Raw genomic sequence first — 16,465 nt, 5'->3', positions numbered from 1 at the left:
GAGAGAGAGGGAAGCAGGCTCCCTGCTTCCCTCTCTCTCTCTGCCTGCCTCTCCGACTACTTGTGATTTCTCTCTGTCAAATAATAAATAAAATCTTTAAAAAAAAAAAAAAAAGAAATGAAGAAACTGGGGGTGCCTGGGCGCCTTAGTTGGTTAAGCATCTGACTCTTGATTTCAGCTCAAGTCATGATCTCAGGGTCTTGAGATCGACCCCATGTGGGGCTTCCCGCTCAGTGGGGAGTCCACTTCTCCCTCTCCCTCTGCTTCTACCCCTTGTTCATGCTTGCTGTCTCTCAAACAAATAAATTAAATTGAATCTTTTTTTTTTAAAGGAAATGAAGAAAGCAGTACAACACCTGAAACTAATGTAACATTGTGTGTCAACTATACTTTGATAAATAAAATAAAGTAAAAAAAAATTTCCAAAAGAAAAGAAATGAAGTAGAAAGTAACCAGAAATTCTTGTAGAAGGGATGAACAAGCATGCTCTTATGTTTCCATGCCTCTTGCATTAATTTTTCCAGTTACCACTTTCACCTGCAAAATTTGTATTTACTCTTCCAAATCCAACACAAAACCCAACTCTTTTGCAAAACTTCCAAAATCTCCCAGAAGAAATCGTTTATATTCTTTTTTTTTCTGTTTATTTTTCTTTGGAATGTGTGTTCTTTGAGAGCAGGAATATGTTTTATTCATTTTTTAACTTTTTTTTGAGATTTTATTTATTTATTTGACAAAGAGAGAGATCACAAGTAGGCAGAGAAGCAGGCAGAGAGGAAAGGGGGAAGTAGGCTTCCTGCTCAGCAGGGAGCCTGATGTGGGGCTAGATCCCGGGAACCTGGGATCATGACCTGAGCTGAAGGCAGAAGCTTAACCTACTGAGCCACACAGGCGCCCCTTATTTTTTAACTTCTTTAAAGAATTTATTTTAAGTAATCCCTACACTCAATGTGGGGCTTGACCTCAACAACCCCAGGATCAAGAGTTACATGATCTACCAATTCAGCCAGCCAATTCTGTCTTTTCTGACTCTCGGCCATTGAGCATAGGCTATAGTCTGAAAAGGGGATGTAGGTATTAGGTCAATTGCAGAGGAAACGTCTATGAAAGGTTCCCAACTAGCCTTTCATAGGAAAGATTTCGCTTTTTTTTTTTTTTTTTTTTAATTTGGTCTTTCATCTATCTCCCCTTTTACAGTGAATTGTCAGTCCTTTCTAATGCCCTTAGAAAGCAAAATAAAAAATTGTAATTTATGTCGACTTCCAAAAGTATTTTGAGAATTTTATTGGTCTATAAAGTGAAATATGTTCAAAATGTTCTTGGCTATGGCCTCTTAAAAGAAGAAATTGCTCTTCGTACGTCTGGCAAAGGAGAGAAAACTACATTTCCCATAATGCCTCGTATCCGGAAGGAAGTGAGACTCAACACTTCCCGTGATTCCTTATAGACCGGAAGCCGGGACCTTAGTTCTCTTTCCCATCTTGCAAGGTAAGAATGGCGGGGCCTCTTTGCAAGACTCGATATCTGGATCCCCCATCCTTCGCCATCCGAATCAGGAGGGTATCAAGTGGACACCTGCAGGAGTCGGACATGCTCGGGGCCAACTGAGCGCCCTCCTAGACGCTTCATTTGTCTCGCCTGGGTTTGCGCGGGGCACGAAGTGGGTGAGGTGGGGTGCCGAAGAGACTCCGGAGCTCCCGGCTGCTTGCCACTCTTCTGGGCTGGGGTTACAGGACCCTTCTGGAGATCCGTAGTGGGGTAGTGGGGCGGTAGGGACCAGGATGATGGCGCGTGCCCCGGAATCCCGGGTTCGGGTTCCAGAAAACGCCTCTGAGCTCGTCGGAGCCACGTTGAGCTTTGGGGCTGAGGCCAAACGCAACTTTTCCTTCTTAACACGTCCGCGACCGGAAGTCGCCTCTTGGCTCTGCGCTTTTCAGTCTGGTCTGAGTTTGGGCCGGTGTGTTCCTTCCTAAGCCGGGTCTCTTAAGTGAGACAGCAGTCTAAAAGCGCAGAAGCTCTGGAAGCAAATGGTTTCGGGGTCCAGCGTCGCTGCTCCATAAACCGTGGCGATTCGTGAGATTCCTAATTCGCAAAACAGGAATAAAGATCGAATGGAACAGGGACTTTTAGCCCCTAAATGTTTAGCAAACGGTTGTAAGAGCTCTTCAGGTTCTTAAAAACGAGCCACTGTGAGGGTTATTGCACGTGTGTGTGGTTTGGGGTTTTTCAGGGAACGGGTGAAAGGATGTTACGGCTGCTTGGGAAGAGAGGGTGAGGGTTCGCGGGTTCGTCGTCTCGGAAGCCTGTCAGTGTGCTGTGTAGACCTGCTTTGTCATGTGATAACTGGAGAAGTCCCTTTCTTTTTACATGTGTGTCCTGGTAGATGGCGGGCGAAAAAGCGGAGAAGCCGGATACTAAGGAGAAGAAACCTGAAGCCAAGAAGACTGATGGCGGTGGCAAGGCTAAGAAGGGCAACAAGAAGGCTAAAACCCCGAAGAAGGGGAAGCCCCACTGCAGCCGAAACCCTGTCCTAGTCAGAGGAATTGGCAGGTACTCCCGATCGGCTATGTATTCCAGAAAGGCCATGTACAAGAGGAAGTATTCGGCTGCTAAATCCAGGGTAAGGGGTGAGGAGGGTCACTGACCGCGACTTTTGTCTTCACCTTAGAAATTTTTGTCTGCCTGACTTTGACGCATTTCTGTGACAGGTTGAAAAGAAAAAGAAGGAGAAGGTTCTTGCTACCGTCACAAAACCAGTTGGTGGTGACAAGAACGGTGGTACCCGAGTGGTTAAACTGCGCAAAATGGTAAGATTTGGAAGAGCCTGTAAACGGGAGACTTGAAAACCGTGAGGGGTTTTTGGTGTTCTCAGGTTTTAAAGGTGTGTGTTGGCCAGAAAATGACTAGTGGAGGATTCTGGGTTTACCCCCAGGCCTCTTAAACGTTTGTCGTCTGATCTTAAGCAGAGTTGCTTTTCCTCGCCGGTAAAGCAGGAATAAAGGTCTGCTTCACGGTGTTGGGAGAATTATGTGGGGCACGAATTCTCGGTGCTGCTGGGCCTGTAGAACAGTTACATACCAGAGGACTGTTGCTTGGCTCCTCTACCATGCACAGGACATTTTCTCAACATTTGCTTTGTAATTTCCATTATGAAAATATTCCCAGGTGTATTGCGGTCATCACAGTTGGAAATAACTGCTCCAGAGGGGATTACTACTTCGATTCCTTGTTACTGTTTTTGTGGGCTAGTTTTCTGTTAGGTACTAATGTTTGTGGTCGAAGCAGGAGGTTATTGTTTGTTACTTGTCGAAAGCTTAATAGTCTGTGTAGGGTCTTGTTTTTACAATAAATGAATGAATTTTACAATAAATCGTCCTGATCTGAACTGTGGGGTTTTGTTTCCCTTTGTGCATAACATGGGAGTGATGCACATTAACGTGGAGGATGTGAATACAATGGAAAAACAAGCCATGCGTCCTTCATAATCTCCAAAATGTGTGTCAGATGTGTTTTTGGAGAAGTACAATTTAGGTTAAGGTCAGAGACTACAGGAAAGCTTGAGAGTCACTGCTGTGCCACAGTGTGTGATGATAAGACCGTGTATGAGAGCTTGTCATTTAATCCCAAGTCTACAGAGGTAACTTGCTTGATGCTTTTCTGCCTTTGCCTGAACACTCTGCTCCTTTAGTTAAATGGATTTCCTCTTGGGTTTTGCATAGGGAAGGATAAGCAGCACTTACCTTTTCCAAATTTCCTATGACTTGGGAGAAGTGAAAATGAAATGCAGCAGTGTAAATCATTTAAAATGGGCGAAAGGGTGTAGCGAGCGTTCCGCTGTCAAAACCAGCTCTACTAATCTGATTCACTTGTTTAAGTGGACCTGTGGATTCCTTACAGCCTAGGTATTATCCTACTGAAGACGTGCCTCGAAAGCTGTTGAGCCACGGCAAAAAACCTTTCAGTCAGCATGTGAGAAAACTGCGAGCTAGCATCACCCCTGGGACCATTTTGATCATCCTCACTGGGCGCCACAGAGGCAAGGTGAGCAGAGCGGACGCTTCAGCTCAGGGGCTTGAGGTGCTTGATAATCATGTGTTGACACTCTGCATAGAGTTTCTGCATTTGCTTGCGGTAGCTGTGGTTCGCAGTGGGGGGTGGAGGCGACAATACCAGGAGCCCAGGCACTAGCATGACACGTTTAGTCCATAAAGTACAATAAATTACTACCATTTCCTGCGTGTTGGGGTTACGTATTACAGATGATTTAGATGTCCCTGTACCCAAAAGTATTTATATATTTCAGTTATTTCCTTGGGATAGCTTTGCAGGGGTAGAATTACTGAGTTAAAGAAGGTAATCGTTGCTCATTAAAAACAAGCGCACAGAAGTATTGCTCATATCCAAGGGTTGCCCCTGTTAGCAGTTTGGTATGCTTGATTCTAGAGTTGCTGAGTGGATACATACTTAGAAGTTTCCTTTACCAAATTTAGAAGCATAAGATTTGATTAATTTAGAAATCTGTTTATTTGGGGATTTTTTAAGATTTTATTTATTTGTCAGAGATCATAAGTAGGCCGAGAGGCAGGCAGAGGCAAAGGGAGAAGCAGGTTCCCTGCGGAGCAAGGAGCCCCGATACGGGACTCAATCCCAGGATGCTGGGATCATGACCTGAGCCGAAGGCAGCCGCTTAACCAACTGAGCCACCCAGGCATCCCTTGAAATCTGTTTTTAACACAGAAATGTCTGATGTGTCTGTTTGATTTACAGCGGGTAGTTTTCCTGAAGCAGCTGAGCAGTGGCTTGCTACTTGTGACTGGTAAGAAGATCCTTGAATTTTATATTCTCTGAAATTTGGCACTTTTAAATGTACTTTCGCTCCCACCTACATGGAAATTCCAGTGTTGAGATTACGTGCCCTATTTCATTGTCTTGCATACACCTGAGTTCTAAGGAAGCAGGTGTTTAAATTTTGTGTGGCAACATAGCACCAGGTAACTGCCACTAGAAGAATGGGTGGCTGTTAACCCCAGGGAATGGTTCTGCGTGAGACTTGTAATTGGTCCGCCGCTTGGAACCAGAGTACAGTGGCCAAATGGGTAAAAAGTGAACTGTTCACTCTGGAAAGCAGTGCTTGGTTTAAATTTGTCTGGGACCTGTGGCTTTGGCCAGCATGTGTGAGTGACTATGCTGTCTCCCAGCTTGGGTGACTTAAGATTTGAAGAAGAAACCGTGGACATAATGAGATCTTGAGAAAGTCTAGGTGTTGACTGTAAAAAGGGCAGTTTGAGAGTTCTTCAAACTGAGTAGAAAATTCAGTACACCAGATTTCTTTAAATTTAAAGTCTGTTCTTAAGTCTTTGCTTTTTCTTTCCCTCGGTATATTGATTTTTTTTTCTTTAGGACCTCTGTCCCTCAATCGAGTTCCTCTGCGTAGAACACACCAGAAATTCGTCATTGCTACTTCTACCAAAATTGATATCAGCAACGTGAAAATCCCCAAACATCTCACTGATGCTTATTTCAAGAAGAAGAAGTTGCGTAAGCCCAGACACCAGGAGGGTGAGATCTTCGACACCGAGAAAGAGGTAAGCTTCTCATTCTGTCTTGGCCCCTGATAACTCCACTTCCCTAGGTGGGAGTGAAAAAAATTTTCACAAGGAGTTGACCGAGAGAAGTTGTTAATAATGAGGAATATCTGGGGAATTACATCATTCCAGAAGGTGCTGCTTTCAGTGATTCTTAATGGTGGTTGAGAGCTCTGCCTAGACTATTTTTTAAGATTTTATTTATTTGACAGAGCACAGACAGGGGAGCAGCAGAGGGAAAGGAAGAAGCAGGCTCTCCATTGAGCAGGAAGCCCGATGCAGGCCCCATCCCAGAAACCCGGGATCATGACTTGAGCCTGGGGCAGACTCTTAACCAACTGAGCCACCCAGGCACCCCTCTAACTGCTACTGTTCTGCTGGGGGTTCACACTTTTTTATCCTTTTTTGGGGAGGGGGTAGGAAAGAGAATCTTAAGCAGGCTCCATGCCCAGCTCACAGCCCCACATGGGGCTTGATCTCACAGCCCTGTGATCATAACCTGAACCAAAGTCAAGAGTCAGAGGCTTTACTGACTGAGCCACCGAGATGCCCCTACCCTTGTTTATCCTCGATGTGTATTAAAGTGGACAAAAGGAAAAGAGCTGCAGCTTTTGCTATGTTAAAAACAAGGTTATACTATACTACTTCATAGTCCTCCAAGGAAAAGATGATCAAAATTGCTTTCTAAATATCCCTGGGATTTAGTACTTGTGAGATAGGATTCCTGAGTCAAATGGAGCCTGGTACTTATGCCCTACTTTTAAACAATCTTCTTTTCTTTCTCTCCCCTAGAAATACGAGATTACAGAGCAGCGCAAGGTTGATCAGAAAGCTGTGGACTCACAAATTCTTCCAAAAATCAAGGCTGTTCCTCAGCTTCAGGGCTACCTCCGCTCTGTGTTTTCTCTCACAAATGGAGTTTACCCTCACAAATTGGTGTTCTAAATTTCTTACAAAAAACTAATTAAATAACTGATCCAATTCCTTTGTGTCTATTTTAAAATGTATATCTACCTGGAGATGTGGCTTGACTCGGCCAGCTTGTAGGGTCTTAGCCTCTGCTGAGAGGAGGGGCATTTGGGAGGGTGGCACCCGCTGCAGGGGAACCACCTCTTCGGCTTGGTGTCCGCATTTTAGCTTAGTGTCTGGCTTGTCACCCAGCACCTACCATATGAAATAGCACCATTTCCCTGGGTACCACGGAACAGGTCAGAACTGGAGCAGGAGGACAAACTGCCCTTCAGGCCACAGATTTTCCTTCCTTTGGTGATGATGCAGTTCCCCCCTGTTGGCCCAACTCTATCACTGCTGTTAGTCTTCCATATCTAGTTTTGGGGGTTTTGTTTGTTTTTGTTTTAAGATTTTAATTATTTGACAGAGATCATAAGTAGGCAGAGGCAGGCAGAGAGAGAGGAAAGGAAGCAAGCTCCTGCTGAGCAGAGAGCCTGATGCAGGGCTCGATCCCAGGATCCCGGGATCATGACCTGAGCCGAAGGCAGAGGCTTTAACCCACTGAGGCACCCAGGCACCCCGTGTATCTAGTTTTTTAAAAGCACATACATCAAGTGAGTATAATGATTCATCGTCCTTTTTTTTTTTTTTAAGTCAAAGCCTCATGTGCTACACATATATTACACAGCTAGCAACATGTTTCGGACATTCTGTGAAGTCCATCCTCACTGATGGAGAAGATAGTGGATAGTGTACCATTATATGGATTTTTTTTTATATCATTTATAATTGTGTACAAGATAGTAAAACAAATAAAAGTGTGCACACAGATGAGTATCAGGTAAATATTTTTGGCTGGGGAAAGATTTACGCATTTAATTTTAGTAGACTGTGCTAAACTGCCCTCCGTGGGGTTTGAGCCAGATGTTCTGTACAACAGTGTCTGTTTCTCCGCGGGCTCGCTTACACAACGGGTCCTCAGATTTGGGGTGTTGGCAGTAGATAAGTGAAAGATGACCCTGGTGGGTTTTTTGAAGTTGCTTTTATTGACAGTTTACATTAGGTGAGATTCATGATTTTGAGTGTGTAGTTCTGTGACACCTGTGCAGTTGGGTAAGCATCATGACTAGGAAATTTACCTCATGTTCGAAACATCCACTCCAGGCAGTCCCTGTTCAAACTTCCGTTCCTGTAGTTCCGCCTTTGCAGAATGTCCTACTGTATACTAAGCATAATGTTACTGAGAGTTGTTCATACCCGTGGCTCAGTAGTTCTGTCTGTTCCGGTAGGTCCATAGATCACTGTCCTAAAATTCACCCACTGAAAGACATTTGGGTTGTTCACAGTTCCTGGAGATGATGAATAAAGCCACCATCAACATTCACTTACAGGTTTTTGTGTGGGTATATTTTAATTAATGTTGGGTGAAAATGCAGGATTACTGGGTTAAATCGTGAATGCATGTTTGTATAAGAAACTGGCAGACCTTCCCATTTTGCATCCCACCTGCAATGAGTAACAGTTCCAGTTACTCCACTTCCTTCTCAGCACTTGGTATTTCTGATTTTTTATAATCGAGATGCAATTGACAGCTGTCAGTTGGTGTACAGTTCAGGGGTATAACGTGATGATCACTACCATTAGTTAACATCCATCACCATGTGTATATAGAAAATCCTGTGAGACTTAAATCTAGCATTTTTTTCTTTTATGATTTTAATTTATTTATTTGACAGAGGAGAAGCAGGCTCTCTGCTGAGCCGGGAGCCCAGTGCAGGGCTCAATCTCAGGACACTGGAATCATAACAACTGAGCCACCCAGGCACCCAAAATACAGCAACCTTCAAATAATGATACAGAATTACTGATAGTAATCCCCATGCTGTGTTACATCCCCGTCCTCCTCTGACTTTTTTTTAACTCTAGTGTCTCCACTAGGTATATAGCATGTGCTCTGATACAGTTTTGAAACAAATCCAGATGTCACTTCTGGCTGTGGTCTCTAGTGGTTCTTTATAGCTCAGGTTCAGTTTCAAAAGTCATTTTGGCCACAAGGCCCTCTGATTGGCCCATTTTTTAAACCTACTCTTCCTCTGTGCCCTTCAGACACCAGTTAGGGAGTAGTTACCACAGGTTACCCCATTTCTGTCTGACCTGGTTTACCCTACAACTGTGCTATGATGACTGAACAGAACTCAGAAACATCTGATTACATTTATTTGTTACTGAAAGATAAACTCAGAAGAGCCAAATGGAAGAGATCTATAGCAAAGGGTAAGGGTAGTGGGGGAAGCATGTCCTCTCCAGGTAAAGGAGGTCAACCCCTCCTGGCTCCTCTGTATTCACTAACCCAGAAGGCCATCAAACATTGTTCAGATTTTTTGTTATTTTCCCAGAGTGTTTACAGATGTTAATCTCCAGCTTCTTCCCACCACATTCCCAGACCCAAACCACACCCCTGCCGTACCTTCCCTTAAGCCTAGGGAGGGCTGTAAATTTCAGCCTTATAATCTATTGGGCTTCATGGTGACCAGCCCCATCTTGAGGCTGGGGTCCTATTCCAAGTCACTGCATTAGCATAAACCCAGTATGATCTAAAGGAGCTTCTTAACAGTAACAAAAGACCCCTCTATCGCTGGGGAAGTCCCATGGGTTTTAGGAGCTTTGTGCAGGGACCAAGTACTTCGTGTTAATCACATACCCCGTCTCAAGATCAGCTTCATCACATGGGCCAAGTTCTTTTCGCAAAGTGAAGTAATATACACAGCAGTCCAGGAATAAGGGCATGGACACATTTGGGGCCATTATTCAGCCTGTGGGGTCCCCCAAGCTGCCATGACCAGGGTCTAAAGCCCTATTCCCAACTTTTTTTTTTTTTAAAGATTTCATTTATTGGGGCGCCTGGGTGGCTCAGTGGGTTAAGCCGCTGTCTTCGGCTCAGGTCATGATCCCAGGGTCCTGGGATCGAGTCCCGCATAGGGCTCTCTGCTCAGCAGGAAACCTGCTTCCCTCTCTCTCTGCCTGCCTCTCCATCTACTTGTGATTTCTCTCTGTCAAATAAATAAATAAAATCTTAAAAAAAAAAAAAAAGATTTCATTTATTTATTTGACAGACAGAGATTACAAGTAGGCAGAGAGGCAGGCAGAGAGAGAGGAAGGGAAGCCGAGAACTCTGCTGAGCAGAGAACCTGATGCGGGGCTCAATCCCAGGACCCTGGGATCATGACCTGAAACCAAGGCAGAGGCTTAACCCACTGAGCCATCCAGGTGCCTCCCTACTCCCAACTTTAGGGACTCTAACAAACGTTGAACAGTGCAGCTCAGTGCAGCTCTGCAATCCGCAATGCAGAAAAACAAAATACGTGTGGGGAAAGGCAACAATATTCTGAATTTCCCCATACCTTATACAAGTATAAAACTGGAATTTCTTTTTTGGGAAAAGGTGTGGAATAATTCATTCAAAAGATATCCGAGTGCAGTCAGTTGAAAATAGTGCAGAGGTTAGTGTTAGAGCTTTGGGAATGGAAAACACTTGGATTTGAATCCTGGCTTTGCTGCTTATTCATATACCTTTTAGATAATCAATATAATAATAGGAAATGCTATGGTTCTGAGTATGTGCTAAGCAGTTAAAAGTATATACTTTTTTCTGTGTAATTGTTTGTGGTAAAATATAGCAAAATGTACAATTTTTAACATTTTTAAAATTTTATTATTTATTTGACAGAGATCACAAGTAGGCAGAGCAGCAGGCAGAGAGAGGGGGAAGCAGGCCCCCTGCTGAGCAGAGAGCCCGATGCAGGGTTCCATCCCAGGACCCTGGGATCATGACCCAAGCCAAAGGCAGAGGCCCTAACCCACGGAGCCACCCAGGCACCCCGATTTTTAACATTTTTAAGTGTGCAGTTCCTGTTGTGCAACCATTACCACCAACCATCTCCAGAACTTTCTTTGTTATTCCAGACTGAAGCCCTGTACCCATTAACCACTGACAACCCATTCCCCCTCTCCGCAGCCTCTGGTATCCTAGTCTGCTTGGTCTCTGGAATTAGACTATTTTATGTACCTCACATACAGTGTTTGTGTCTGGTTTATTTCACTTTGCATGATGTCTTCCAGTTTCATTCACGTTGTGGCCCGTTTCAGTACTTTGTAAATGACTGAATCATATTCCATTGGGTGGCTATATTACATTTTGTTAATTCTTTCACCCATGGATGCAGGTTTGGGTCATTGAACCCTTTTGACAACCGTGAATAAGGGTGCCATGAGCATTGATACAGATATTTATTCAAGTCCCCGCTTTCAATGATGTTTGGTATATATTAGAAGTGGAATTGCTTGGGGGTGCCTGGCTGGCTCCGTCTGTAGAGCGTGCAACTCTTGATTTGGGGGTTGTGAGTTCAAGCCCCGTGCTGGGTGGAGAGATTGCTTTTTTTTTTTTTTTTTTAAGAATTTATTTATGTATTTGACAGAGAGATCACAAGTAGCTAGAGAGACAGGCAGAGAGAGAGAGAAGGAAGCAGGCTCCCTGCCGAGCAGAGAGCTCAATGCGGGACTCGATCCTAGGACCGATCCTAGGACCGTGAGATCATACCTGAGATAAAGGCAGAAGCTTAACCCACTGAGCCACCCAGGCACGTGAGAGATTGCTTTTTTTTTTTTTTTTTTTTTAACATGTACCTTAAGAGCCTCTGTAAGCCAGCTACCAGCAAGTGATACATCAGCAAAACACAAAGTTGGAATTTTTAGAAGTCTGCTCTGGGGAGGGATGTTGCTCAGGCTGCTAAGCGGGGGCAAAACGCCAGCTGGGACAGCGTGGTCTCAGGATCCCTGGAATCACAGAAAGAATGGGGGTACCTGAGAGCGGCAGAGCTCCCAGGTATTGGCATGGGGAAGCTGGCTGCAAAGAGTGAGCCTGCTCCTGAGTTCCCTCCCAGCTAGGGGGTCCTAAACCTAATCCCAGCACAGTCAGGTTGACTACTCTCAGATCTGGGGCCCAACAAGTGGCAGAACCAGTGAGACTCCCCTTCCTCCCCCAGGAGGAGCGGTGCAGGTGTGCACCCCAGGGGTCTGCAGGGTTTGGAGACTCGAAACGGGGTTGTGTGCCTGAGATAGGAACGCTGGGTCACAGGCTGGATGAGCACGGAGTGCCCACAGACACCAGGCAGACAGGGATGATTGCTTTTCTCTGAGGGCACACCAAGGAGTGGGGCCCTTAGGTTTCCTTGCACCTGAATCAGCAAAGAAGCAGCAAACTCTCACTCTTTGCAGATGACTCTACGTGCAAAACCCAAAATTGATAAAACTCATATAGGAATTGAGCTAAGTGGCAGGATATAAAATCAATGCACAGAAATCAGCTGCATTTCTATATACTAACCATGAGACAGAAGAAAGGGAAATTAAGAAGTTGATGCCTTTTTTTTTTTTTTTAAGATTTTATTTATTTATTCGACAGACAGAGATCACAAGTAGGCAGAGAGGCAGGCAGGGGGCGGGGGGGGGGGGGGGAAGCGGGCTCCCAGCTGAGCAGAAAGCTCGATCCCAGGACCCTGAGACCATGACCTGAGCCGAAGGCAGAGGCTTTAACCCACTGAGCCACCCAAGCACCCCAAGAAGTCAATCCCATTTATTTTTTATTTTTTAAGATTTTATTTATTTATTTGACAGACAGAGATCACAAGTAGGCAGAGAGGCAGGCAGAGAGAGAGAGGAGGAAGCAGGCTCTCCGCAGAGCAGACAGCCTGATGCGGGGCTCGATCCCAGGACCCTGGGATCATGACCTGAGCCGAAGGCAGAAGCTTTAACCCACTGAGCCACCCAGGCGCCCCGAAGTCGATCCCATTTACAATGGCACCCAAAACCATAAGAAACCTAGGAATAAACCTAACCAAAGAGGCATAAGATCTGTACTCAGAAAACTACAGAACATTCATGAAAGAAATTGAGAAGACACAAAGAAATGGAAAAACATTCAATGCTCATGGATTGGAAGAACAAATATTGTTAAAATGTCTAGGCTACCTCAAGCGATCACACTTTCAATGCAATCCCTATCAAAACTTTTTTCACAGAGCTGGGACAAATAATCCTAAAATTTGCATGGACCCAGAAAAGACCCTGAGTAGCCAAAGGAATGTTGAAAAAGAAAAGCAAAGCTGATAACATCACAATGCCAGACCTCAAGCTCTATTACAAAGCTGTCATCATCAAGACAGTATGGTACTGGCACGAAAACAAACAGAATCTCAACTCTGTGGTCAACTAATCTTTGACTAAGCAGAGAGATACTCTATAAGGAAAGAATATCCAATGGAAAAAAGTCTCTTGAACAAATGATGTTGGGAAAATTGCACGGCCACATGCAGAAGAAGGAAACTGGACCATTTTCTTACACCACACACAAAAATAGACTCAAAAATGGATGAAAGACCTAAATGTGAGATGGGAATCCACCAAAATCCTAGAGGAGAACAAAGAAGCAACCTTAATTACCATATAATGTATTATCGGATTCCAAGGTACAGGTCTGTGATTCATCAGTCTTATATGATACACAGTGCGCATTGTATCACGTGCCTGCCTTAATGACATCGCCCATTCACCCCATCACTCCACGACCCTCTCATCCAGCAACTCTCAGTTTGTTTCTTATGATTAAGAGTCTCTTATGGTTGTTCTCCCTCTCTGGTTTCATCTTGTTTTATTTTTTCCTCTACTCCCCTATGACCTTCTGTTTTGTTTCTTAAATTCTACATCTCAGTGAGATCATATGATAATTGTCTTTTTCTGATTGACTTATTTCACTCACCATAATACTCTCTAGTTCCATCCATGTCATTGTTAATGCCAAGATTTCATTTTTTTGATGGCTGTGTAGTATATTGTATATTGCATATCCAACTGTATATATATCCTGTGTGTGTGTGTGTATAGATGTACACCACATCTTTATCCATTCATCTGTCGATGGACATCTGGACTCTTTCCATAGTTTGGCTATTGTGGACATTGCTGCTAAAAACAGGGGTGCAGGTGCCTCTTTGGACACTACATTTGTATCTTTGGGGTAAATACCCAGTAGTGCAATTCCTGGGTCATAGGGTAGCTCTATTTTCAACTTTTTTAGGAACCTCCATACTGTTTTCCAGAGCGGCTGCACCAGCTTGCATTCCCACCAACAGTGTGGGAGGGTTCCCCTTCTCCACATCCTCACCAACGCCTATCATTTCCTGACTTCTTAGTTTTGGCCATTCTGACTGGTGTGATGTGGTATCTCATTGTGATTTTGATTTGTATTTCCCTGATGCTGAGTGACGTTGAACATTTTTTCATGTGTCCGTTGGCCATTTAGATGTTTTCTTTGCAGGAATGTCTGTTCCTGTCTTCTGCCCATTTCTTGATTGGATTATTTGTTCTTTGGGTGTTGAATTGGAGAAGTTCTTCATAGATTTTGGATCCTAGCCTACTATCGGATATGTCATTTGTAAATATTTTTCCCATCTTTTTGGTTCTCTTTTGGTTTTGTCAACGGTTTCCTTTGCTGTGCCAAAGCTTTCTATCTTGATGCCCCAACACTTCATTTTTGCCTTTGTTTCCCTTGCCTTTGGAGATGAATCTAGTAAGAATTTGCTGCAGCTGAGGTCACAGCCTCATGTAAATCATAAAGCCACATTGTGGCTGAATGTGTGAATTTTTTTGCACAGCATCTTCAGATTCCCTAAGCAAGAAAAACCTTTATGAAGCAACTACTTTTTTCCAAGCACCATGCCAGGCAGTAGGGACTTAGGGATTAACCATTAAAAAAAAAAAAAAAAAAATCTCAGTATCACCAGTGGCTGACTGACAATAAAAAGCACATATTTCATCCCTGCTGTGGATAGGCTGTGGGTTGGTTTTACCTCAAGGAAGGGATCTGTGGGGCTCAAGTGTGCCACATATCTCATTAGGGGACCAACAATTCCCAAAGCACGTGCTTCTCTTGACTGATACCAAACTGCACAGATTTCACCTCTGTTCACATCACATCTGCTAAAACTCCATTGGCCAAGGGATGTCACGTGGCCAACCCAACCTCAACAGGGCGGGGAAATCTACTGCACTTACTCTGGTGGGCCATCTGGGAAAGTCCTTCTATTAGTCTCCTGAGCTGCGGTAACAATATATCACTAAGTGTGGGGTTTAAAAAAACAGAAACCCAGTCCCACAGTTCAGGAGGCTGGAAGTCCAACTTCAGGTGGTCGGCAAGGTTCATTCCTTCTGGAGGCACTTAGGAAGACTCTGCTCCAGGCCTCACTCCTAAGTTCTGGCAGTTGCTGGCAATCCTTGGCATTCCTTGGCTTGTGGAGACGTCATTCCAATCTCTGCCTCTGTTGTCACATGGCCTTCTTCCCTCTATGTCTCTTCTGTGTCTCTGTGTCCAAATGTCCTTCTCCTTATAAGGTCACAGTCTTCAGATGAGGTGACCCTGCTCAATCTGGTATAACATCATTTTGACTTGATTACATCTGAAAAAGCCCCTATGTTCAGATAAGGTCACATTCTCAAGTTCTGGATGGACATGAATTTGGGGGGAACACTCTTCAGCCCACTATGGTCACATAACAAAGGGAAGAGCTGTATAATTTTAATAAAGGGAGAAAGTGAAGACCTGAGGAGACTCTTTCCAGTTTATCACAGAACTACAGAAAAGCCCAGAGAAGGGAATGATGTTATCTAGTCTGTAAACTATAAGTTTCTCAGGGGGTTCAGTGTATAGGGAGGGGGTGAGGACCATGAGAAGAAACACTGTAACTCAACGAGAGCTTGATCCTGAGAATTTTGTGGGCCACCAACAAAGTCAAGAGAGATCAGGATGTTATTGCTGGAGAGGAACTTGATAATCATATTTGCATTTTTTAAAAGATTTTATTTATTTCACAGAGACACAGTGAGAGAGGGGAACACAAGCAGGGCGAGAAGCAGGCTTCCCGCTGAGAGGGGCGCCTGATGCCAGACTCAATCCCAGGACCCTGGGATCATGACCTGAGCCAAAGGCAGATGCCCAACAACTCACCCACCCAGCCGCCCCTCATATTTGCATATTTGAAAGATTCTATATGGACACAGGTTTAAGGAAGACACAAGGGAAAACTAATATATGTTAGTAAATGGACAGTTGCAGGAATCTGATCGACTTATTGATTTTTAACTCATTAGAGCCTTCAGTATGTATTTTTTATGGAAAAGAAACTTGCTGGCATAAAAATAAGTAACTTTCAGGGCACAGCCTTCAATAATACTAAAATGGTGGGGAATAAAACCCACAAGTGTGACCCTGGAGTCCAAATGCTTCATGACAAGAGAAAATAGCCACCCTCATGCTCATTTCACACAATTTTCAAGTTAGCAGGTACACATGTCTGTAGTTCCCATGAATGTACGTAAATTCCTGTGTTCTGATTTTCTTCATAGAATATTATCTCGTATATCTTTTATATTGCCACCAAGACTTCAGAATTATTCTTTTCAATGGCTGCGTATTATTTAATTTTTTTAAAAAGATTATATTAATTTTTTTTGAGAGAGAGCATGAACCCAGGGAGGGGCAGAGGGAGAAGGAGAAGCAGGCTCATGGCTGAGCAGGGAGCCCAGAGTGGGGCTGGACCTGAGGATCCTGGGATCATGACCTGAGCAAAGGCATACGCTTAACTGAATGAGCCACCCAGGCGCCCCTTTTTAAATTTTTGTTAAAAGACTTATTTATTTATTTTATTTTATTTTTTAAAAGATTTTATTTATTTATCAGAGAGAGGGAGAGAACGAGCACAGGCAGACAGAATGGCAGGCAGAGGCAGAGGGAGAAGCAGGCTCCCTGCCGAGCAAGGAGCCCGAGGTGGGACTCGATCCCAGGACACTGGGATCATGACCCGAGCTGAAGGCAGCTG

At 44.1% G+C, this 16,465-nt stretch overlaps 1 protein-coding gene across 1 annotated transcript; it reads left to right on the top strand.

The window, feature by feature from the left end:
* The first annotated feature begins 1,396 nt into the window (after positions 1 to 1,396).
* Positions 1,397 to 6,566, top strand: RPL6 (ribosomal protein L6). The gene is given in 9 exon segments (XM_059408460.1): positions 1,397 to 1,488; positions 2,384 to 2,504; positions 2,507 to 2,571; positions 2,573 to 2,620; positions 2,709 to 2,807; positions 3,898 to 4,041; positions 4,768 to 4,816; positions 5,401 to 5,585; positions 6,378 to 6,566. Coding segments are annotated over 8 exon segments (864 nt in total). The 5' UTR covers positions 1,397 to 1,488; the 3' UTR covers positions 6,531 to 6,566.
* Positions 6,567 to 16,465: the final 9,899 nt, after the last annotated feature.

This window comes from Mustela nigripes, chromosome 8 (assembly GCF_022355385.1).
Source record: "Mustela nigripes isolate SB6536 chromosome 8, MUSNIG.SB6536, whole genome shotgun sequence".
Classification (NCBI taxonomy): Eukaryota; Metazoa; Chordata; class Mammalia; order Carnivora; family Mustelidae; genus Mustela; species Mustela nigripes.
This window is presented reverse-complemented; position numbering and strand designations above follow the sequence as displayed.